Here is a 26,140-nt window from a genome sequence, read left to right on the forward strand (position 1 = left end):
GCATTGTGACTTGGTGGTCAGGGTTACAGCATCACTCAGGTTTGGTCCAGCTGCCATTCTGTCATGATGACAAGGAGCTGCATGGGCCAAATGTGAGTGAGTGGTGCTATGACCGCATGCACCAGGTTGCAACGCATGGCTGGCTCCCAACAGTGGGGCTGGACCAAACCTGAGCAGCACAGCAACCTCAGAAGTCACAATGGCTGGAGTGGGGAGCAAAGCCCAGCCAGCCCTGTGGGACAGCAGCCACCTCTCTGGTATGCGTGGTGTACTTATTTAGTACTTATTATGTTAATATGTATATTGTATATCGCGGGTAAGAAATATTTAGTAAGCCAGAATTGTTTTGCATTAAAGCTATTTACTGGATTCTGACAAGCCATCAAGGTTTACAAATGAGTCCTGAGCCCAAAAAGATTTAGTTAGAATCACTGATCTATAGTATGTAACACAGCCTCACCCTTGGATGAATGTGGCTTTGTGAAAAAACAGGTAAGTGTATAGTCTGATTTAAGTGGAAATCAGAGTTCACTTTGGGGAGAAATTTAGAGTGTGGTCAGAGTGTAAGCTTATCTCTGTGAAAAAAAAAAATCACACAGCGGGATGGCAGACCATCCACAGCCACTTTCGAAGACCACAAAGGTGGAGTCTTGCAAATGGGATCACCAAGGTACATGAAGTCATGTGACCTAAAATCCAAAGACAAGTCTTCACTTTAGTATGTATGCTATTCTGAAACTGATTAATCAATTCTAGCATGTTGTTGAATTTAGTCTATGGCAGTTATTCTTAAGCCACTGTGGAGTTCGTTACAGCCCCAATAAATTCTACCTTTTGAGCTGGGAATAACTGAGACTTCTCCTTGTTTATTCAGTCCCAGTCTGCAGAACAGATGAATGATGTATTGAACACTGTTTATTACCTGCTTGGGAAAAGACCCCTTCACCAACGAATAATCTTGATCACTGCTTTTCAACTTGTGAATCATGTCCCCTGTAGGTCCCAAAAGGCAAGTGGTAGGTCACAAGGTGTTAAATTTTATTATAGCCAAAGCAAAAAATTTCACTCCTCTGCTACTTACCCTGACCCTTCAAGGTCAAGTGTTATCTGTCAATCTCTCCAAATACACACACAAACCAATTCTATAGGCTTATTGCTATTGCAATGGATACATTTACTATAAGAGTAAAAAAAAAAAGTAAGGGGGTCACACAAATGTTTGATTTCAGATGAGGCTGAAAAACACTGGTCTAGGTACAAGTAAACCAACACATTCCTTTTCCCAACATGTGCTGCTACCCCTGCCAGAAATTTCACGAAGGTTCTCAATGTCATCGACAACCCAAAAGGAAGGACTCTATTGATGACGTGCATTTTATCCCACTGCAAAATGAAAATATTTCCTGTTTGCTGGCTGGCTGGAATATGTGTCTTGTAGATTGAAAGCTGCAAATAAACTTACAGGATCTAGGGAAGTAGTATGGAGAACAGGATTACCATTTGAAATTTGAACTGGCAAACAAAAGAATTTCTCAGGTCTAAAATTGAACATGATTTCTTAGGAACTAGAAAATATTGGGAATAGAACCCTTTTCCTCCAATACTGAAGGGGAACCTCCTCTATAGCACTGAGAGCCAGCAAAGGTTGAACCTCCTCCCGCTGAAGGAGACTTTTATGAGAAGGGTCTCTAAAGAGGTGGATTAGGGATAGGAATTCCTTGGAATTGCATAGAGTGACCTCTCTGAATTATTTCCAGTACATATTATTGTGGTATTACTCCTCCTGGAATGGTCCCAAAAAGCGGTAGGAAAAGTGAAAAGATCTTCCAGGGTTGGTTGGCAGCACTCGATATACATGTTAAAATGACTGCACTTGGAGCCATACAACACCTTAGCATTCATCTTAGTAAATGTTGACAAAGGTCTCCTCTTACAGAATCACCCTTTGTTCTTAGAGAAATCTGATGTTCTCGGATAATGGAGTAGTGGCAGACTGCTATGCAGTAGTGCAAGTAGAATTCATTTCTTACCGGTATGCTGCACTCATGGGAGGGACACAAAGGGGGAGGGCACCAGCTAAGGGGGGGGCATGTGGCCTCCCCACGTGACTCCACCCCGCCCCGCCCTCAGCCCGGGCCCCCAGGCTCTCCCCATCCCCTCTCCATGATCCATCTCACATTACTGGTGGGGGGGGGAGGGGTCTCCATCCTTCTCCTGCACCAGACACTTCTGAACTGCAGGGCTCTCCGGAACCGCAGCAGCAAAAAGAGCAGAACGTGGGCTCCTCCAGCACGGGTGTACTGCCCCCCAGACCTAGGGCAGCACAGCCGCTTTTTTTTTTTGGTGGTGTTCCGCTCCGGCCGCCCTGTAGGGGGCAGCGGCGCAGAGGATGGGAGCGCCCTGCAGCAAGCCCGGCAGGGCAGCCCGCGTCCTTCCCTCCCAGCTGACCGGAGCAGCGCAGCGTCCTCCCAGCAGGCAGCGGAGCGCGTGGCAGCGCCCCGCGGAAGCCCTGGCTGCCCCCCTTCTCTCTCTCTCCCACCCCCATTCCCTCCCCCCGCTAGACGGGGCACATCTGCAGCGCAGGGAGTCCCCCCGCACCCGCGCTCCGGCCACGCCGCAGGTTTTTTTTGCTTTGCCATTCTGACCGCCGTTGTTTTTGTTGTTGTTGTTGTTGCTGCTTGGGGCGGCCAAAAAGCCAGAGCCGTCCCTGCCTCTGGCAGGGCTGCTGTATGGACCCCTGACAGCAGACACAGCTGTGTGGAAGGGCTGGGGATGATAAAGCCATGCCAGAGAAGCTGCTGTCGCTGGCATGGGGTCGCCCGGCAGCCCCACTTTCTGCTCCTCCTGTGTCTTTCCAGTACGGAGTACCAGCTATAAATATCTTACTGGTATGGCGTACCATACTGCCCTACTTGCACTGCTGCTATGATGAGTATTACACTGAGACTGTTTATTCTTGTACTGGGAAGTTGAAATACATATTGCCCATAATGTGACTCAAGAATGCTTAAACAAATGTAACGACTCCACAGTTTTGTAACTGAACAGATGATTTCCTTCAAAAGGAAGATCTTCTAGTGTAGTTTGAACCTTCTTTAGCAATCCAAATGCCTAGAGCCATGATATGCTGCATGATGATTGCTGTCAATCACAAAGCTCTATCTGAAGCATCAACTGAGGCCTGTAGTGTGGTCTTCAGTATTAATGGACCCTCCAAGATTTAAATTCTTCCCTGGAGTCAGAAGAAAGTTTTTTGAGAAACTCGGCAACCTTGATCCGCACAAGGAAATCATAACGTGAATGAAGGGTCTGATAATTCACTATGCAAAACTGAAGGCTAGCTGACTAATAACTCTTTTTCCTCAGAAGGTCCAATCTTTTTGACTCCTTTTCCTTTGGAGTAGTCCTAAAATACTGATATTTTGACTTCTCTTGTGCCATGGTCACAACTAAAGACGACAGAGAAGGATGAATGTAGAAAATATTCAAAGCCTTCTAAAGGAACCTGATAGTTTTTTTCAAAATTTGTAGAGGTTTGGTGGTACAGAGGCTGGAGTCTGACATAACTAAGTCTTCATTTATATTGCACAAGCTCCTCTATACTGGATGTATGTAATAAGTTCAACAATTTATGCTCTTTCTCTTGGACAGGCTGAACTGCATTTCCACAACTTCTGCCACTCTGTAAGTCATTCCACAATCATCGGACGAAGACATCTGGGGGGGGGGGGGGGGGGGGGCACAGCCTCATCTGGTGACTGTGTCCTGGGACAGCTTCAGGAACTTGTTGAGGTATATATTCACAGAATCTGATGTGGAGAAGATTTCAGTCAGCAAAATGAGTACTTTTCTGTTATAGCTGCTGTTGCCAGGGAGAAGGAGATCTAGCTCTGGAACCAGAAGCTGAAGAATGCTTAAATGTAGGATATGAGCCCAATGGATGCCAGTCAGGCCAAGCAGTTTGTCCTTATGGGTATGCCAGGGCGGACGTATCCATTGGCGGCATTTGAACTAACATGCCTATATTTACCCATACACCTGACCTGACTCTCAAATAAATAAATCAGTCGGTCATGAGAGGTATCCCATAGGCTAAGAGCTTGAAACACCTCCACTAATAGAAGATAAAGAAGAATATCCATCTTCTTCTAAGGGATCTGCTTGCAAGGCAGTCTGAGAATTACCCCCTGAAGGGGGCTTACCACCATAACTCCCATGTGACTTAAAAAGCATCTCCTGATTAACAGAAACCTCTAATAAGTGGGAGTTAGGTTGCATGGAAATAGTCAAATCATTGTGTGCCGTATGCTTCGGCACCAGGTGGTGCTGTGGCATAGGCTGGCCTGGTAATTACAAACCCCACGCTGAGGATACTAATACCAGCAGCAGTAGCACTGCTTCCAGAGGAGTCAGAACTGGGATTACTGAAGCAGCAGCAACTGGCTTCAAATGCACAGGGCCTGACAGCTGCTGTGCTGAGACTGTCTGCACTGAGCAAATCAACACTGCAGAAGATTGTAAGTGTGCCAGCATCTGAGGCACATGATCAGAGCTGGTCTACATGTTTTACCGCCCCAGATAGAAAATGATTTTTGTGCACCCTTCCCCCCATTCCCATCCCCCAGCAAAAGGCATAAGCAAACAAACACACACACACCCCCCAAAAAAACCCAGCTCTTTCTTTTGGAGGAAGTCTTGCCAGGAAATCTTCCTCTGTACTCCTGAGGAGTGATGCTTGTCCCTGCTCACAGCTGCAATGACAGGAGTGACCAGAGTCCCAGAAGTTAAGGCAGTTGCTGGGGCACTTTTCACTGTGGACTGTACCTGACTAGTGGGGTCCTGTCTCCCATCTAGTTCAGAGACTAGCCTTGTACCTTTCTTTAAAAGGAATAACTTCTTCCTATTATTCCTAGATTTAGCTGTCCTTTCAGTAAGGGCTTTACGATCCTTACATGTCTCTCTTACACAGCTCTTCCCTAAATGGTCAAGACAGCGTACATGTGTGTCACTAATGGTCACAACTACCCAACAAGACACATGAAATTTAAGACCCAGGGTCTTAGTCCCAACAGAATGTCAGATGCCCCTGTACAGGGCAGAAAAACTAAATAAAGCTAAAACCTACTAAATCTAAATAACCAATAAACTATTTATTAAAAAATGAATCAAATATGTGACTGGGGAAAAAAGTGGACAGTACAGCTGGATCTCAGTTCCAGCAAAGAGCAGTGGAAAGGAACTGAGGGTTGGCTTGTCACTCTCCCCTCTTTATACCTTTGAAGGAAGAGAGGGGCTCAAGGTCATCAAGGGAGCAGGTGCAACCAATGGACGCTGCTGGCTAAAACATTCTGATATCCAGTGCATGGGGTGAAAGTACACCATAAGTGGAACACACAGACAAATGCTTGAAAAAACCCTCAGATTTCACCAATCCTGATAAGAGGCAGAGCAGCATATGAGGTGCGGAATCTAACCTGCTCAACTGACATTCTAGCAATAACTGACCTTTATCACCACGGAAAGCCTGATTGCCAGATACAAAGATGTATTGCAGACCTTGGGGAGCTTGAGTAACAGCATCATACACATACAGCTTACTTGTTGTCTGCAGATGTTGGAAGATATCCTTAAGCCTATCTAGAACAATGAAAGGTACTCTGCACAAAAGTATAGAAAATAGATTTGTAAGCAGAGTTCAGGGACTCATGAACTGGTTTAATAGCCTTGTGATTACATAGAAGAATGGCACACTGTGGATATGTCTGGACTCATGGGCCTGAAAGTCAGTACACACAGACAACAGCACATCATACTCATTACACAGTACTTTGAGTTGTGTATCAGGAAAGACAATAGTCTCCACCTGATACTATTCTTGATTAACAGGATGGAAGTTGGCAGATAGGGTTGGATAAGTTATCCTTGTGTATCTACACACTCAATAACCCTATGGGGAACATACCATTTTTGCCACCTGCCATGTGGAATCAAGTCTGCAACCAGGTATTCCAGCAGAAACATCAGGAGATCTTTGGCCATATTCAAGGAATTATTATAGCAATTATATTATCATTATGGCAGAGACAACAGAGCTGCATAACCAAATCTTGCACCCAGCTGATAGGAATGGCATATACCAAAAAATGTCAAGTTCAAGAAAGAAACAGTTCAATTCTAAACTTTGTGAACAGGGGCTGCTAACAGGGAGTTTCGCAATGGAGTTTGGAAGAGGAGTGGGAAGGGGGCAAGGTTCACTTGCTGTTCTTTAAAACCTGTAAACTAAACTACATTCACAACTTCTTGATTTAAACAAAACCCTTTCATTAACTAGGTAGCTGCAGGAGACAATGCAGGCAGAAGCCCAGCAGCAGAGTGGGGGCTATCCAGTTTATTACACGGAGTGCAGCATGTATGATTACCTGCCCTGTGGGCGGGTGGCGTATGTGTGCATTTGGTGCAAGGAGCTCCTGGCCCTCAGAGACCGCGTACGGGTTTTGGAGGGTAGGGTGGCGGAACTGGAGGAGCTAAGGGAGGCAGAGAGGTATGTTCATGAGGCTTTCCAGAACCCTGTAGAATTGTCCCACCTCCAGTCAGACAGCCCCTGCGCTATTGAGGAGGATGAAAGGCCTAGGGAAGCACAGCAGTCAACGGGAGCAGAGGGAAACCTTCCCATAGTTGGGACCCTCCTTCCAGATGGTGTTAGGGTATCCTCTCGCACTGAGGTTACCTCTCCGGAGGAGGGAACTCCAGTCACTAGGAAAAGGCAGGTGTTAGTAATGGGAGATTCAATCATTAGAAACATAGATAGCTGGGTTTGTGATGACCGGGAGAACCGTATGCTGACTTGCCTGCCTGGTGCGAAGGTTGCGGATCTCTCAACACATTTGGATAGACTTATGTGTAGTGCTGGGGAGGAGCCAGTGGTTGTGGTACATGTAGCTACCAATGACATAGGGAAGGGTAGGAGAGACGTCCTGGAGGCCAAATTTAGGCTGTTAGGGAAGAGACTGAAATCCAGGACCTCTATGGTGGCATTCTCAAAAATGCCACAAATTCCATGAGCAGGGCCAGGAAGGCAGGCAGAGCTTCAGAGTCTCAATGCATGGATGAGACGATGGTGTAGAGAGGAGGGGTTTAGATTCATTAGGAACTGGGGAAACTTTTGGGATAGGGGGAGCCTATACAGGAGAGAAGGGCTCCACCTAAACCAAAGTGGAACCAGACTGCTGGCACTTAACATTAAAAAGATTGCAGAGCAGTTTTTAAACTAGGAAATGGGGGAAAGCCGACTGCACTATATGTGAAAGAAAATGTAGAATCAAATTAAATAAAAATCTTAAGTGTATCCACATGTTCCATAGAATCTCTATGGATAGTAATTTCATGCTCTAATAAGAATATAACATTAGGGATCTATTATTGACCACCTGACCAGGACAGTGATAGTGATGCTGAAATGCTAAGGGAAATTAGAGAGGCTATCAAAATTAAGAACTCAATAATAGTGGGGGATTTCAATTATCCCCATATTGACTGGGAACATGTCACCTCAGGACGAAAAGCAGAGACGAAATTTCTTGATACTTAAGATGACTGCTTTTTGGAGCAGCTGGTACGGAAACCCACAAAGGGAGAGGCAACTCTCGATTTAGTCCTGAGTGGCGCACAGGAGCTGGTCCAAGAGATAACTATAATAGGACTGCTTGGAAATAGTGACCATAATATAACATGTAACATTCCTGTGGTGTGAAGAACATCTCAACAGACCAACACTGTGGTATTTAATTTCAGAAAGGGGAACTATGCAAAAACGAGATTAGTTAAACAGAAATTAAAAGGTACAGTGACTAAAGTGAAATCCCTGCAAGCTGCATGGACACTTTTTAATGACATCATAATAGAGGCCCTACTTAAAATGTATACCCCAAATTAAGAAACACAGTAAAAGAACTAAAAAAGAGCCACCGTGGCTTAACAACCATGTAAAAGAAGCAGTGAGAGATAAAAAGGCATCTTTTAAAAAGTGGAAGTCAGAATCTAGTGAGGTAAATAGAAAGGGGCATAAACACTGCCAAATTAAGTGTAAAAATGTAATAAGAAAAGCCAAAGAGGAGTTTGAAGAACGGCTAGCCAAAAACTCAAAAGGTAAAAAAACATTTTGTTATAAGTACATCAGAAGCAGGAAGCCTGCTAAACAACCAGTGGAGCCCCTGGATGATCGAGATACAAAAGGAGTGCTTAAAGACGATAAAGTCATTACAGAGAAACTAAATGGATTCTTTGCTTCAGTCCTCACAGCTGAGGACGTTCAGGAGATTCCCAAACCTGAGCCGGCTTTTGTAGATGACAAATCCAAGGAACTGTCACAGATTGAAGTGTCACTAGAGGTGGTTTTGGAAATAATTGATAAACTTAACATTAACAAGTCACCAGGACCAGATGGCATTCACCCAAGAGTTCTGAAAGAACTCAATTGTGAAGTTGCGGAACTGTTAACTAAGGTTTGTAACCTGTCCTTTAAATTGGCTTCTGTACCCAATGACTGGAAGATAGCTAATGTAACGCCAATATTTAAAAAGGGCTCTAGAGGTGATCCCGGCAATTACAGACCGGTAAGTCTAACATCAGTACCAGGCAAATTAGTTGAAACAATAGTAAAGAATAAAATTGTCAGACGATAGAAGAACAAATTGTTGGGCAAAAAGTCAACATGCTTTCTGTAAAGGGAAATCATGTCTTACTAATCTATTAGAGTTCTTTGAAGGGGTCAAACAAACACGTGGACAAGGAGGATCCAGTGGACATAGTATACTTAGATTTCCAGAAAGCCTTTGACATGGTCCCTCACCAAAGGCTCTTACGTAAATTAAGTTGTTATGGGATAAAAGGGAAGGTCCTTTCATGGATTGAGAACTGGTTAAAAGACAGGGAACAAAGGGTAGGAATAAATGGTAAATTCTCAGAATGGAGAGGGATAACTAGTCGTGTTCCCCAAGAGTCAGTTCTAGGACCAGTCCTATTCAACTCATTCATAAATGATCTGGAGAAAGGGGTAAAAAGTGAGGTGGTAAGTTTGCAGATGATACTAAACTGCTCAAGATAGTTAAAACCAAAGTAGACTGTGAAGAACTTCAAAAAGATCTCACAAAACTAAGTGACTGGGCAACAAATTGGCAAATGAAATTTAATGTGGATAAATGTAAAGTAATGCATATTGGGGAAAAAATAACCCCAACTATACATACAATATGATGGGGGCTAATTTAGCTACAACGAATCAGGAAAAAGATCTTGGAGTCATCGTGAATAGTTCTCTGAAGACGTCCACGCAGTGTGCAGAGGCAGTCAAAAAAGCAAACAAGATGTTAGGAATCATTAAAAAGGGGATAGAAAATAAGATGGAGAATATATTATTGCCCTTATATAAATCAATGGTATGCCCACATCTTGAATATTGTGTACAGATGTGGTCTCCTCATCTCAAAAAAGATATACTGGCACTAGAAAAGGTTAAGAGAAGGGCAAACTAAAATGATTAGGGGTTTGGAACGCCTCCCATATGAGGAGAGATTAAAGAGGCTAGGACTTTTCAGCTTGGAAAAGAGGAGACTAAGGGGGGATATGATAGAGGTATATAAAATCATGAGAGATGTGGAGAAAGTAGATAAGGAAAAGTTATTTACTTGTTCCCATAATACAAGAACTAGGGCCACCAAATGAAATTAATGGGCAGCAGGTTTAAAACAAATAAAAGGAAGTTCTTCTTCACACAGCGCACAGTCAACTTGTGTAACTCATTGCCTGAGGAGATTGTGAAGGCTAGGACTATAACAGCGTTTAAAAGAGAACTGGATAAATTCATGGAGGTTAAGTCCATTAATGGCTATTAGCCAGGATGGGTAAGGAATGGTGTCCCTAGCCTCTGTTTGTCAGAGGGTGGAGATTGATGGCAGGAGAGAGATCATTACCCGTTAGGTTCACTCCCTCTGGGACACCTGGCATTGGCCACTGTCGGTAGACAGGATACTGGGCTAGACGGACTTTTGGTCTGACCCAGTATAGCTGTTCTTATGTTCTTAAACTATTTTTATAAAAAGTATGAGACAGACAGTGATAGTGCAAGGAGTTAGACCTTTTGAAGAAAAAAGGCTGTACAGGTTAAGAAACTTGCAGCTCCATGTAGTAATGACATGGATGCAAAAAGGATGGTCAAGACACAAAAGAGATGTTGTTCCTGCTACTAAATCCTTCTTGCCTATGAAGGATCTGGTTTTGTGTCAGGACAGAACACTATTTGTAGGAGAAAAGATGGCTGTATCTAATATAGTATTGTTTCAGCTACATGAAATTTACTAGGGCATGCAGAGAACCAAGCAATAACATACTGGACTAGCATGTCTGGAGATATTGAGAAGATAATAAAAGGATGTTCAAGGTGTGCATGTTGCAGTCCCAGCAATTGAAAAGAGCTGTCATGAGTTTATGAGGTCTCAGAAAAAGGGAAATATGTATTTGTTTGAAAAATACTAAACCACATGTAAAATGGCAAGAGCTATATTCAAAGTATTCAGGAGTGATAAAGATCCCAGATAAAACTGCCAATTCAATTATTGCTAAACTAAAAGCACTATTTATCTGGCATGACACGCTGCAAACACTTATATGTGACCATGTCCCATTTGTGAGCTTTTAGTTCCAAATGTCTGCAAAGGAGAGGAATTTGGATGAACAAGTGTTGCAGACATATAGTCATTGCTCAAAAATGAAGGGGAATCAGGGACAAATGCACACTTGGTCATTATGGAATACCACAATGTGCCAGTGACTGGCATATCATTAATCATACTCATCAACCCAATTGTTAATGGGAAAATTGTGCAGAGGACAGAAGCAGAATCCCAGTGGCAGTGGCCTTATAGTGATCTCAGAACCTGAGTAAAGTAAAAAAACATCTGGAAGAAGCTCAGAACACACAAAAGCAGTTATCTAATCACACAGAAAGATTTCTTACAGTTGAAGTAGGAAGTCCATGTCAGGATGGAAGTAAGTACCAGATGACTGCCTGCTCTTTTGGACATGTCAGACAAAGACATTGTTCCTGTGCAATATAGAGACCACTGGAAAAAGAGATGCTTGAAGACCTACAAGTGCAGACTCTGAAAGGTTGCAGCTTGTGTAAAATCAATCCAATATCACGTAGGATCAAGAACTGCCTAACGAACACCAAGGGCCACAGAGAGCAGTCTCTAGCAAAATGAACCATTTGAAAAAAAGAGACACTCCCATGACCAAAACATTCAATGGTGGAATTATTCATATGTGAGAAAAAGCTATGAGACTATGTGCTTTTAAGGAATAGTATCTTTAAGATGATGTTATGGAGGGTTAGGTACTGGTGACTTCTGACGAGATCAGCATTATTTGCTGAGTTATACGTTAGTTAAATTTTTTAATTGGTTTATAGTTTTATATCATAGTCATATAACTAATTGATTTAAAAGAGGAGGATGTAATGGACTGTGCCTATTACTCCTGGGGGAATCTGCGCATGCACAGAATTTATGTCCCGGCAGATTTCTTTGCTTCCCTGCAGAAATATGATTTTCTGACGGGGAAGCAAAGGGAAGCCACAAAAGTGGTCATGCATCCACTGCAGTGTGTTTCGGGGGCCCAGGGCAGCCGGCAGAGAGATAAATCACTGTGGGACAGGAGACAGGATTGGAGAAGACCTGGCTGGTGGCTCCTACTCTGCACTGGGCTCAGCTGCTAGTCCCGGCTGGGTGGGAAGGATGGAACTTCCTCTTCCTCTGCACAGCACCCGGTGCTGGGTCAGACCCAACCCCAAATTCCTCCCCTGGCTACAGGAAGCTCTTCAAACCCACACATCCCCACTTCCTGCACCCATCGCTCCTCAGCTGCATGGGGAGGGATCTCTGTACAGGGAGCTGCTCCCCCATCAGCCCAACCCCAGTGCAGCCAGACACCCTCATACTCAGACCCTCCTGCCGAGCCTCACTCCCCCTGCACTCAGAAACCCCACCTCCGATGAGTCACACTCCCCTTGCACCTGGATCACACTGACAAGCCACCCGCCCATTCCACCAAGCCCCAACCAGCTGCACCTGGGTCCCCGCCCCACTCACCCAGCATCTGGACCCCTCACTGAGCGTCCCACATCTAGACCCCCACCCCCGCTGAGCTTTATCCTCCACACACCAAGCTGAAACCACCTTCATCAGGACCCCCCTCAAAGTCCCATTACCATTACACCAAGAACCCCTGAACAAGCCCCTGTGCATCCAGATCCCCCCGCACCCGGATCCCCCACTGAGCCGCCCAAACCCAGATTGCCCCACACAGAATCCTCTCAACCCACAACTGGATCTCGCCACACTAAGCCCCTCCACACTTGGATCCTGCCTTGCTGAGCCCGTCTGCCCACACCTGGTGCACCTGGCATGGAGGGGCAGGCTCAGTCCTTGCGCTGTGTCAGGCTTGGGAGCAGCCTCACTTCTGAGTTCGTGTCCCCAGGGAATGGTGGGGGAGGAGCTGCCCAGTGATCTCCCACTTCTGTGCAGTCAGTAGCCTGTGCTTCCCAATGCCATGCTGGAGCCTTCACATTTATTTGACAAATAAAATTTGCAGAATTTTAAAATATTGTGTGCAGAATTTTTAATTTTTTGGAGCAGAATGCCCTCAGGTGTAGCCTTTAGAGATCTGGAAATTGCCAACAATTGGTTGGGTGTGGATGTGACTGAACAAGGTGGAGGGACTGCAGCAAAAATTGGAACCATCTGGGTTGTTTCTCTATGTTAGATGCCAGACATCAAATCATGAACATTACACTGCAGAGATCAAACTTTAGGCGATCTGGGAAATGCCTGTAAATTCTGGGAAGTATTCGGAGTGGATGGAGACCAGATCCTATCCTGTCTGACTGGTCTAGTCCTTCCTCATAATTGCCAGTAGCAGTGGTGAGTCTGCAGATGATGTAGAAACTGACCTTAGTAAGCAAAAACACTATGGGTGCTCAAATGTTAAAAAAGAAGGTTAAAAAAAATCTTATTAGGAGAGTTCCCAGCACTCTCACATTCAGAGCAGAAACTGCAGAACGGGAATACTGTGATGAAGACAAACAAAGACAGACAAAACAGGTAAATCTTGTTTTTTCAAAAGTGTCGAGGAAACCCCAATTTTTTTTGAAATCTGGAAAAAAAAAGTAGTCTACTATTAGACTTGGGTATACAAAATCTTTGCAGAAGAAAGGCAGCTTAGTATGTAACAGTATTAATAAAAATCTTGATTTACCTGTATAACATCAATATTGAATTTTCAGCCACCTTTATATGTATAATGGTGAACTTGTTTGTTTTGTAGGTGTGGCTTTGTAGTTCTCTATATTTTGCACCAGTTTCTTGGTTTTTTTTTCATGCATCTCATCCTCAAATATTATTATACATTCTATTTAAATAACAGTTTCTACCTTCATCTGCATTTTCTCTTTTTTCCTGTTTTCTTTTTGTCTTGATTGACTAATAAAATGTGTGTTGCTTTTCCCGCATTATTCTATTTTCTCTCTCTCTCTCTCTCTATTAAGGTTTTTGTTTGTTTGTTTCATATTCTTACCAGCCTCATGCACAGTAAGTGAGACAGAAAAGTTCTCACAGGCTCTTTGTTTTATAACTCCAAGTTCTGGGAAAGATAAATTATTTCCACAACAATTCCAAAATAATGTATAAGCGGGTGCTCCTGCATCTCAGTGGTGCCTACTTATGCTGGCCACTCAGTTGCATGATGAACTGTATCCACATTTTATTCTGCAAGCCTTCATTTCTCAACTGTGGGGTCACAAGAAGAAAATGTAAATAAAAATTTATTAAAAAACTCACTTGCCTTCAGCAGCTGTCTAGTTGTTTTTATGCTTACTTGTTCCCCAGCAAGGCTATGCATGTTTACACAGTGAATAAAAAGTCACCTTCACTGAATCAGTCTCTGGGTGAATCCCAGCACCTACTTCTACTACACATAATTGCAGAAAGAAAGGGCTGCTTTAGATTCTCCTGACAGGCACCATTCTTCCTACTATTTTTGCTAAGTGACTGAGAAGGCTCTAGTTATGGTAGAGCTCCCCCACCCCTGGAAGGTAATTTGGGTGAAAGTAATCATGAAATGATAGATTTCATGATTCTAAGGAAAGGAAGAAGTGAGAGAAGCAGAATAAGGTCACTGTAGGTCTCTGCACGGTCTCAGTGTGTATATGGTGTAGAGAGGAGGGATTTAAGTTTATTAGGAACTGGGAACCTTTTGGGAAAGGAATGGCCTATACAGGAGAGATGGACTCCAGCTAAACCAAAATGGAACCAGACTGCTGGCAGATTAAAAAAATCTTCTCCAACCTTTTGAATTTTAACTAAGGGCTGGGGAAAAGCCAATAGGTGCAGAGGAGCACACAATTCTGGCAAAGACATTCTATACATAAGTGCTGGAACTAGGGATGCTGGGGGTGCTGCCACATCCCTAGACTCAAAGTGGTTTCCATTATATACAGGGTTTACAGTTTGGTTCAATAGCTCTCAGCACTCCCATTATACAAATTGTTCCAACACCCCTGGTTTTGTAGGGATGAATTTATCAAATGGGGAATTCTATACTCTACTAAATAGGATAGGAAAGAAGTTGATGAAGTATAAGTATAAATTGGTGAGAAACAATCAAACGAAATAGAGTCCCATTTAAATATAACACATGATGGCAAGTAACTGAATATTGACAAAATGTACAAATACTTCTATACAAATGCTAGAAGTCTAAATAGCAAGATGGGTAAACTACAGTGTCTGTCATTTATTGAGGATATTGATATAAAGGCATCACAGAAACATGGAAGAAGAGGATATAATCAATGGGACACAGTAATACCAGGGTATAAAAGTACAGAGTAGGTCACACCGGTGTGGGAGTGACATTATATGAAAGCATAGAATCAAATAAGGTAAAAATCTTATGCGAAACAAGTTGTCCCATACACTCTATGGATAGAAATTTTATGTTTGAATAAAAAGAGTATAGCAGTAGGAATATACTACTGACCATTTAACAAAGATGATGACAGTGATCGTGAAATGCTAAGGCATGTTAAAGATGCTATAAAACCAGAAAGTGCAATAATAATGGGTGAGTTTCAACCATTCTCAGGTTAACTGCGTAAATGTCACCTCAGGGCGTAAAGCAGAGATAAAAATTTCTAGACACCATAAATGACTGCTTCTTGGAGCAGCTAGTTCTGGAACCCACAAGGGTAGGGCCAGTTCTTAATTTAGTCCTAAGTAGAACACAGGATCTGGTCCAAGAGGTAACTATAGATGAACCATTCAGCAATAGTGACCGTAATGTAATATCCTTTCAGGAGGGATAATACCTATATATATACACATACATACATATATATACATACACACACACACATATATATACATACTGTGTCACCACAGTAACATTTAACTTTAAAAAGGGAAACTACATAAAAATGATGACACTTGTCAGATGGAAATTAAAAGCAGCTGTCATAAGGGTTTAATGCCTGCAGGCAGCATGGAGACAATTTAAAAACTCCATAAGATAGTAACTTTAGCTCAGACTAAATATATACCCCAAATCAGAAAAGACTAAAAAGAGGACTAAAAGAATGCCACCATGGCTAAAGAGCAGAATAATGGAGGCTGCTAGAGGCAAAAAGGCATCCTTTAAAATTTGGAAGTCAAATCCTAATACAGAAAATACAAAGATACACAAACTAAGTATAATAAAGCAGGCCAAGAAAGACTGTGAGAAGCAACTGGCTAATGGCTCAAAAACTAACAGTAAGAATTTTTTTTAAGTACATAAGAAGCAGGAAGACTGCCAAACAGGCAGTGGGTCCGCTAGACAACCAAAGTTAAAGGAGCAGTCAAGGAAAACAAGGCCATTTCAGAGAAGCTAAACAAATTATTTGCATCAAGCTTCACTGACAGCCACATCAGAACTATCCTTTTTGGGTGACCAATCTGGATGTACTGTCCTTCACTGATATGTCAATAGAAGAGGATTTAGAACAAACTGATAAATTGAACAATAATCAGTCACCAGAAGCATTCTGAAGGAACTCAAATATGAAATTTCAGAACTAGTGCTGTTGCTGAAACAAGTCTCTGTACCAGATTATTAGAAGGTAGCTGATGTAACATCAATTTTTAAAAAGGGCTTCAAAGGCAATCCTAGCAATTAAAGATAGATGAGTCTAACCTTGGAGTCACGATGAACAGTTCTCTGAAAACTTAAGCTCAATGGGCAGCCGTAGTCAAACAGACTAACAGCACATTAGGAACTATTAGGAAAGGGATGCAATACAAGACAGGAAAATATCATAATGCCACTATATAAATCCATACTTTGAATACAATGCCAAGTTCTGGTTACCCCATCTCAAAAAGGATAGGTTCAGAGAAGGGCAAAAAGGATGATCAAGAGTATGGAACAGCTTCCAGACGAGGACAGACTAAAAAGATCAGGGCTCTTTAGCTTAGAAAAGAGACAACTAAGGGGCGACATACAAGAGGTCTGTAAAATCATGAATGGTGTGGAAAAAGTAAATAAAGAAGTGGTCTTTATCTTTCCTCACAACACAAAAACCAGGGGTCACACAATGAAATTAATAGAAGCAAGGTTTAGGACAAAGAAGAGGAAGTACTTTTTCACACAACACAAAATTAACCTATAGAATTATTGCCACGCGACTTTGGGATGGCCAAAAGTATAACTGGGTTGAAAGAGAACTAGATAAGTTCATGGAGGATAGGTTTATCAGTAACTAATAGCCAAGGTAATCAGGGACACAACCCAATGCTCAGGATGACCCTAAACTCGGATTGCTGATGCTGGGAGGGGAAGGCATGGGTGGATCTCTCCAACTGTCCTGTTTTGTACACTTCCCTGAAACTCTGGTACTGGCTGCTCTCGAAGAAAGGATACTGGGCTAGATAGAACATTGGTCTGACTCAGAATGGCAGTTCTTAAGGACATCAGGACTTCAAAAAAGCAGACTTTAACAGACTTAGAACTGGTAGGTAAGGTCCCATGGGAAGAAAACCTAAGGGATAGAGAAGTTCAGGAGAGCTGGCATTTCTCAAGGGACAATATTAAAGGCACAACTGCCTACTATTCCAATGGGAAGGAAAGACAAGAAAAATATTAATATGACTTCATCAGGAGCTCTTTAATGACCCGATAATCAAAAAGAAATCCTACAAACATGGACAAATTGCTAAGGAGTGCAAAAGAAAAGCACAAGCATATAGGGACAAGAATGTAGAAAGGCTAAGGCACAAAATGAGTTACACCTAGTTAGATGTATTCAAGTCAGCAGGGCCTGATGAAATTCATTGTAGAGTACTAAAGGAACTAACTGAAGCAATCTTGGAACTGTTCTCAATTACCTTTGAGAACTCATGGAGGACAAGTAAGGTCCCAGAGGACTGGAGAATGGCAAATAGAATACCTATCTTTAAAAAGGAGAACAAAGAGGACTCAGGTAATTATATACCAGACAGTCTAAGTATGATACCTGGAAACATACTGTAACAAATTTTTTAACAATTAATTTGTAAGCATGATGGGGATAATAGGGTTATCAGGAATAGCCAACATGGATTTGTCAAAAAGAAATCATCCCAAACCAATCTAATTTCCCCATTTGGATTTTTTTTTTTTTTGGACAGAGTTAGTGACCTTGCGGATGGGGTGGGAAAAACATGATTTATCTTGATTTTAGTAAGGCTTTTGACATGGTCCCACATGACATTCTCGTATGAAAACTGGGGAAATATGGTCTAGATGAAATTACTATAAGTTAGGTGCTTAGCTGGTTGAAAGACTACATTCCAAAAGTAATTATCAACAGTTTGCTGTCAAACTGGGAGGGTGTATCCAGTGGAGTCCTGCAGGGGACAGTCCTGGGTCTGCTACTATTCAATATGTTCATTAATGACGTGGAATACAGAGTGCAGAGTATGCTTATAATATTTGTGGATGACACCATCTGGGAGGGGTTGCAAGTACTTTGGAGGATACAATTAGAATTCAACTGCTTAAACCATGAGGCCATCCTTTCTCTATGTGCAATCTACTGCTTCATTCATTCCACACCTTAGTCTTTAAGGTGCCACCAGACTCCTTGTTGTTTTTGTAGATACAGACTAACACAGCTACCCCCTGATACTCCACACCTTTCAGCTTCTTGAGCAAATGAGACTGAGGTGCAAAAGACAACAGCCTCCTTTACTAGACAACCCTAGTTATCCCCAGCACATGGTCCATCTTGTGCACTGAATAAGACAGAAGTTCTGTGGAAAAATAGTATATGATCATGTAACTAAATACTATTATAATGACTATACCAAAGGGAAGTGTATTAAGGTTGTACAGGCAACCTTAATTCTAGCATTTCCTAACCTTTGAGTGCTTGACTTTGCAATATGAACAGTCTTTAAACTTAATTTGGTTTATATATTTTCCTAGCCCCCTAGCTCTGGGGTGGGGCTGGCAATGAGGGGTTAGGGGTGCAGGAGGGTGCTCCTGGCTGGGAAGTGATATTGACCATCCTATATCTCATCAGCACTATTGGAACTATAGATATAAAACACATCTTTATCATTTGAGCTAATGGAATAACTGACAGAGAATAATAGCCTATTATTTCTATGTGTACCAGTCTCTAAAGGGGGATATGAGACACAATTTGCAAGTAGGTTTCACAGCTATTTATCAGACAGCAGAGGACACAAACTCAGGAATCTTGGCTTCCAGTCCAGGTCCTAAAAGGGGGCATGGTCTCTTGGTTACAGATCCTTCTATCCTTGTCCACCATGTCTGCCCCCTCTTCCCTTAGCATGTATCCCCTCAGCCTTTCGCTGCCCCACATCTGACATATATTCTCCATCTGCCCTCCCTGTTCCTATCACCTTCCATAGCGCGTCTTTGCCTCTCCCATTCCTCACTCCTCTGCAGTCCAGTTAGGCTGCTTCCTCCTTTGCCTTCAGCCAGCCTGGTCACCAACACAAGCTGCACTGAGAGCACCAGAGAGGCAGTCTCTACGCCCTTAGTTCCTATGCCCACAGCCACTGCAGCTCGGAGGAACAAATACAGGGAAAATTCTGCTCAGCCCCTGCAGCTGTGGGGATGGAGCACAAGTAGTACAGAAAGAAAGTTCAGATAATTTGGCTGCCAAACTCAAGCAAGCCTTTACTGAGCACATGCTAACTATGTTTTTAGAGAGGCTTCTAACTGGCCTAACATTTGAGATGATTTTTATGGGGATGGCAAAATGCATATCCCTGATACCAGGTCAACTCCCCTGCCAAATTTTAAGTCTCTGCTTCAACACATGGAAGCACTAGAATGTATCAATGAAGTATGTGTGTATATTTGAAGTTTTTAACATGGGAAAAACAACATTTTTTCCTAACCTTGTTTTGAGAAATGACTGAACCATTTTAGCTGAAATCTTAAATCATAAATAAATGGTTCGAGGGAGACACCCAGAATGGAAAATTTCAGTCCAAATGATTAAAGTTTGACAAAGTTATAAGCAACTGAAAATAAGCTCTTATAATAGAAAATGCTGAGTAATCTTAACTACATGTATCGCTACCAGCTCTGCATAAAATTATAAGTACACTTTCTTAATGTTATGTATTTTTAAACTATCATCGCAGGGATGTGCCTTATTGGGAAGAATTTACTTTCACAGAGAAATACCAAAATAGAGGTCTTAACAAGCCCAGCAAGTCACCTTGAGTATGAACTAATATCAAGATATTGTCATTGTACTGACTCAGCAATACCTGTACTCACAAACCTGCAACTGCAGTCAAGAATTAGAGAGAACTGAACCTGAAAGCGAGGAGAAGTTGGAAGCTGGAGTAATCACCATACTGAAGAAATACCAGCAAGTTAGACAGCTATAAAACTCCAGTGGAAAAATTGAAATCTGCCATTCTAGAGGGAATCCTTTAATCTCAAAGTGCATTTTCATTAGATTAATATTAAGCTTTCCCAATGCAGATAAAACAGACTGACCTGATAATGGGGTTTATACCATTGTTTCAAATCCCAGTCCCAAAGAATCATCTGTAAAAGAGGCAAAATAAATAGTAATGAGTTATATGCTAATAGTCAAAAAGTGTGTATTAATAATAGAATACATCTTGATCAGTTCATGCTATTTACAATAATTCCCTCCAAATTTTGGTGGGTGGTAGGGTGACCAGATGTCCCGATTTTATAGGGACAGTCCCGATTTTTGGGTCTTTTTCTTATATAGGCTCCTATTACCCCCCACTCCCGTCCTGATTTTTCACACTTGTTGTCTGGTCACCCTAGTGGGTGGGAAAGGTTAATTTTCAACTGATCATTTCATTGTCTCAATTGCTAACATTAAAACAAAAGTCATGATAAAGTACGAAAACCAAATATAGCAATAACTGTCAGTAAAAGATTTATATTTTAAGAGCAATACAATTTACTTATTGATAAAGTAACTATATGGTCTTTTTTTTAATCCTGCAAGATTTGAGACAGTAAAAAAGTCATACATCAGACAGGTCACAGCAGTGGGTGGTGATGCTGCTTTTCTATTTGTATTTATCTAGTTATAAAGGTAAACAAAATGCATCTACGCTAAGCTCTAAGCACTCTTGGAAATAATTTTTAAACAGCAATAAAAACAATGGTCGCAATATACATTTACAGCAAAAGGAAAAAAATGAGAAAAAAGTTTCACTTCCCCCTAAAATAACCCCCTTAAGCAACATCCACTCCCCCAAAATGCTCACAAAAGAAAAGTCTTGCGGTGAACAAATATTGTCTATTTTGGACCCATAGTGAGGATGGGGGGGGGGGGGGGGGGATTTGAAAGCCATGGAAAATGCCCTGTCAGCATCTCCTCTTATATATCCAAGAAGTCCCATCTTCATCTTCTGTAAATCTGAACTGCAGAACTGTAGCATAAGCAGAGAGGAAGACTCTCAAGTAAGCAGATTCAAGGCCATTACAGAGATTTACAGGTAAAAACGAACACCTTTAAATATCCCTGGCAACTAGTGAGATGCACTGGTCTAATGTATTCACCGCAAGACAGTCCACTTCATAGAATCATAAAAATATAGGACCGGAAGGGACCTCAAGTCTAAGTTCAGTCCCCTACGCTGATGCAAGATCAAGTAAACATAGACCATTCCTGACAGGTGTTTGGCCATATGTTCTTAAAAACCTTATTGGTCAGAATTCCACACCCTCCTTTGGAAGCCTCTTCCGGAGCTTAAACTACCTTTATAGTGAGAAAGTTTTTCCTAATATCTAACATAAATCTCCCTTGCTGCAGATTACACCCATTACTTCTTGTCATACCTTCAGTGGACATGAAGAGTAAATGATCAGTCTCTTTAGAACAGCCCTTAACATAGCTGAAGACTATTATCAGGTCCCCCCTTAATCTTCTCCTTTTAAGACTAAACATGCTCAGCTTTTTTATTCTTTCCTCATAAGTCAGATTTTCTAAACCTTTTATCATTTTTGTGGCTCTCTTCTGAACTCTCTACAATTTGTCCACACCTTTCCTAAAGCGTGGCGCCCAGAACTGGATACAGTACTACAGCTTAGGCCTCCACAGTACCGAGGCCTAAGCAGGACAATTACCTCCCATGTCTTACATACTACTTTCCTGTTAATGCACCCCAAAATGATATTAGCCTTGTACACGGCTGCATCATATTATTGACTCATATTCAATTTAGGATCCACTATAACTAAGGCTACGATTATATCATGGAAGTCACGGAATCTGTGACATCGGAGGCCCCCAAAGATAACCAGCCGTCCTGTAGTGTGAAAAACTGCTATCTGACTGAATGTGCTACTTAGGGTGTACTGAGCATGCTCACACGAACTGAGCCTGCTGAGTAACATCTGCTGAAGCCAGCAGCAAGGGACCCCTGCAGCAGCCCAGCCTCCACAGGCGACCTGCAACTGACTGGCCACCAGTGTCAGCAGGGACCCCATTGCTCCCTAGCTGCCACCGCTGGCAAAGCCCTGCCTGCAGCTGCTCAGCTGCTGCGAGCAGCTGATCCCCATCCTCCCCCCGCCACAGGGAGAGGGATTCTGGAGCTGCTCAGTGGCTGCTGGAAGGGCCCCCCTACAGCTCCCCAGCCGCCGTCAATGGTGGCGGTGGGACCCTCCCTCTCCCCGCAACTGACTGGCCACCAGTGGGGACCCCTGAGCTGCCCAGTTACTGGCAGCAGCAGAGACCCTGGAGCTGTTCAGTGGCCACAAGGGACCCCCATATCTCTCCAGCCGCTGCCACGAGCAGCCACCACCCCCACCCCCTGCAGCTCACAGCTGCCTCCGGCCATGGCAGAGGGACCCCAGAGCTGCTCAGCGGCTACTGAAAGGGGCCCCCCACAGCTCCCCAACCGGCTCTGCAGGGCAATGGGGACCCTATAGCTCCCAGATGCTGCAGGGGGGTTGAGCAGCATGCTGGACCCTCTTCCCTCCCCATTTTGTCAGGAATGTTTTTAGTAAAAGTCCGGGACATATCATGGCTTCCATGATTTTTTGTTTCTTGGCCGCGATCTGTCCACGACTTTTACTAAAAATATCCATGACAAAATCGTAGCCTTAACTATAACCCTCATATGCTTTTCATCAGTACTACCACCTCACCAGTTAATCCCTCTTTTGTAGTTGTGCATTTGATTTTTCCTTCTCAAGACTCTGGCCTTGTCTTTATCGAACCTCATCTTGTTGATTTCAGACCAGTTCTTTAATTATCAAAGTCTCTTTGAATTCTAATCCTGTCCTCCAAAGTACTTGCAACCCCTTCCAGCCTGGAGTCATCCACAAATTTTATAAGCATACTCCACACGCTATAATCCAAGTCATTAATGAACAGACTGAATAGTACCAGACCACACGACTGGCCCCTTCAGAACCCCACTAGATAGGCCCTCTAACTAACTAACTGCATGTGGTTTTTTTATCCAATTAAGCATGCACCTTACAGTATTTTCATCTAGACCACATTTCCCTAGTTTTCTTATGAGAATGTCATGTGGGTCTGTGTCAAAAGCCTTACTAAAATCAAGATATATCATGTCTACTACTTTCTCCTTATCCACTAGGTCAATAACCATCAAAAAAGGAAACTAGGTTTGTTTGGCATGATTTGTTTTTGACAAATCCATGCTGTCTATTCCTTATAACCCTATTATCCTCTAGGTATTAAACAATTAATTTATAAACAATTTGTTACAGTATGTTTCCAGGAATCATATTTAGGCTGACTGGTATATAACTCCCAATTCCTCTTTGTTCCCCTTCTAAAGATAGACAATATATTTGACCTTCCCTAGTCCTCTAGGACTTCACCTGTCCTCCATGAGTTCTCAAAGATAATTGCTAACAGTTCTGATATTGCTTCAGTTAGTTCCTTAAGTACCCTAAAATCAGGCCCTGTCAACTTGAATACCTCTAATTTATCCAAATATTCTTTAATCTAATCTTTCCCTATTTTGGCTTGTGCTCACTCCCCCTTGTTAATATGAATTGTGTTGAGTATTTGGTCTCTAGTAACCATTTTAGCAAACATTGAAGCAAAATAGACATTAAATACCTTAGCTTTCTTAATGTCATCAGTTATTAGCTCTTCTTCCCTGGTAAATAGGAGACCTATTCTATGCTTCATCTTTCATTTAACAAGCGGTAGGCCACATTCTATACCAGTTCATTTTCAAGTGGATTCAAGAAAAAGCTTCAAGTGGAGAATATTCCTGTACAGTAATCGAGTCACAAATTAATAAAAGTATGAATTACAATGAGGTCCTTTTTGGTAAGAAAAGATCATAACCTCCTAACCAGATGCAAACATAAAAAAACCTGTCTTGATATTGTTGAAAGTTTACCGTTCAACAGTAATTGTAAATCTAACCAGACTCATAAATTGTAACAAGTGGAAGACATACACTTTCAGTTGGGGTGTGGGGCAGATACAATCTGTGTCATATTGTCCAATTACTCTCCTCAACTCGCCAACATCACTCCTGTTTTGTCTGGACTCAATCTCAGCAAATTTGCTCTCATCCATATCCTTTGCCTTTTCCCAAACACTAATAAAGATGTTAAATTGGGGTTGAAAAATATATATATTTCCACTGATATTTCAGTAGTAAACACTATACTTGGTAGCGTCTCTATAGGTTAGTTTCCTTATGATAGAAATTCAAAGATAGCAGTGGTATCCACTTCTTCCACACGTATATATCCTGATAAAAGTTTAGTGATAAATGATAGGGGTTTTTTCAGAAATTCTAACGAGTTAGCATTCCACATGACAATGTCCTTATCCAACTGATTTGAATTCATATCTAGTATGATTTTGTGAGATACGGTTGCCAATACTTTAATAAAATTCTACTGTGTTGCATCTACTCTTTCCCTTTATTCAGAAATTTTACAATTCTACCAGAAAAACCTATTCTATATAATTAGCTACTCAAAATTAGCTACTCAAAATTACAACAGCTAGTTATCTATGTTTAAGCACAAAACAGATGGCTTTATATCTTACTTCCTTCTCCCTGCCCCCATAACCTAGTGGAGTATGACATCTATACTTCCAACTCATTAAATGAGAAACAAGTAAATGGTCCTTTTTTTTTTTTTTTTTTTTTTAATAGGAAGTCTGAAAATAAATAGGAAGATGGGCCACGGGGCAGATCCCTAGCTGCTGTAAACTGTCATAGCTTCATTGATTTAAAAGCAGCTGTGGCACTTTACACCAGCTGAAGATCTGCCCCTATATGTTTTAGATATTCCGTATTCAAAAGAACATGCCTCCACTGTATTTGGGCTCCAAGTATTAACAAAATATTATGACGTATTCTTTGACATATTAAATCATATAGTCCATAAAATGCTTCTGAAAAATTAAGACAGATTATTTGTAAGTCACTGTAAAATGCTTGGGTCTTTTATTTTCCAATTTGTGCTATTCTCTCATAGTACAAGAATATTAATATTCCCTGCTCTTTAAAATATGATACATCTCATTAATATATTTTCTGCCCAGAAGTAGTCTAATTCTATTCCAAAACCAACCAACATTTTTTTCTGTAAATACTTTATAGCAAGGATTTAGATTAAGAGCACTAACTCAAAAAGCCAAAATAAATGCTAAAGTGAAAAAATAAAATCTGCTAAAATGTCTATGGAAAACATTTTCTTCTTCAAAAGTTTTGTTAGAAGTTACTGTGTGAATATGATTGCAAGCCTACATGTCATGAACAGCTTTACAAAACCACCAAAACCACACTGATACGTCAGCAATGCAATCGGAAGATGCTATCGGGCACAAATACGTCAATTCATTGTTCTTTCTGCAGACAAAAAATAAAAACTACATATGGAAAATGAATTTTAGTGATGTTCAAACCTTGCAAGCCCAGTAATATCACTGTAACTGGGAAGATATGGTTATATTTCTAATTGTGTTTTTTCCCTGATAAATTCATTTGCATAGCCTATATTTATCTACAAATTACAGAAAAGAATAATCCATTGCTCTTTTTTCTTCTTCTCTATTTTCAGTCCCAAAATAAGATGTTGATACAACTGCCATGATTGTTCAGACATCTGCAATTCTAGAATTACTCTACTCCTTTCTGTCCATGAAAGGTCGGAGTTATTTTTTGTGGCTGCTCCTGTACCTTGAGGCCTCTCTCATGAAGAGTGCACAAGGTTCAAACCTGGCTTCCCCTTCTGTTCGGCGTGTGTTGGAGACTGCAAGAAAGGGCAATAAAAGGACACAGGCTGATGTGTCTTCAGTATGCTGACAATGCCCAGGTCTGTCTCCCTGACATCTGACCCAATCAATGCAGTGAAACAGATGATTCAGTGCCTATGTGAAATGAGATTGGATGGAGGGTTGACTAGGGGAAGGAAGTCTAAGAAGTGGAGAGCATTATATCAGCCACTGAGCAGCAGCCTGCAATTTAACAATGACTGTCCAATCAATGTGCTCCAACATGCCACATAACAAAAATTACTATCTAAA

At 41.9% G+C, this 26,140-nt stretch overlaps 1 protein-coding gene across 2 annotated transcripts in view; it reads right to left on the minus strand.

Moving 5' to 3' along the window:
• PDE3B (phosphodiesterase 3B) overlaps positions 1–26,140 on the minus strand; it is a 286,919-nt gene that overhangs the window by 115,416 nt on the left and 145,363 nt on the right. The window contains exon 2 of one of the 2 annotated variants that reach the window (XM_042858840.2): positions 20,113–20,163. The exons of the other annotated variant lie outside the window; for it this stretch is intronic. Within the exon in view, the coding sequence (XP_042714774.2) occupies positions 20,113–20,163 (51 nt within the window). The remainder of the gene's footprint in view (positions 1–20,112; positions 20,164–26,140) is intronic. 2 annotated transcript variants of the gene reach the window in all.

Source organism: Chrysemys picta, chromosome 4 (genome assembly GCF_011386835.1).
Source record: "Chrysemys picta bellii isolate R12L10 chromosome 4, ASM1138683v2, whole genome shotgun sequence".
Lineage (NCBI taxonomy): Eukaryota > Metazoa > Chordata > Testudines > Emydidae > Chrysemys > Chrysemys picta.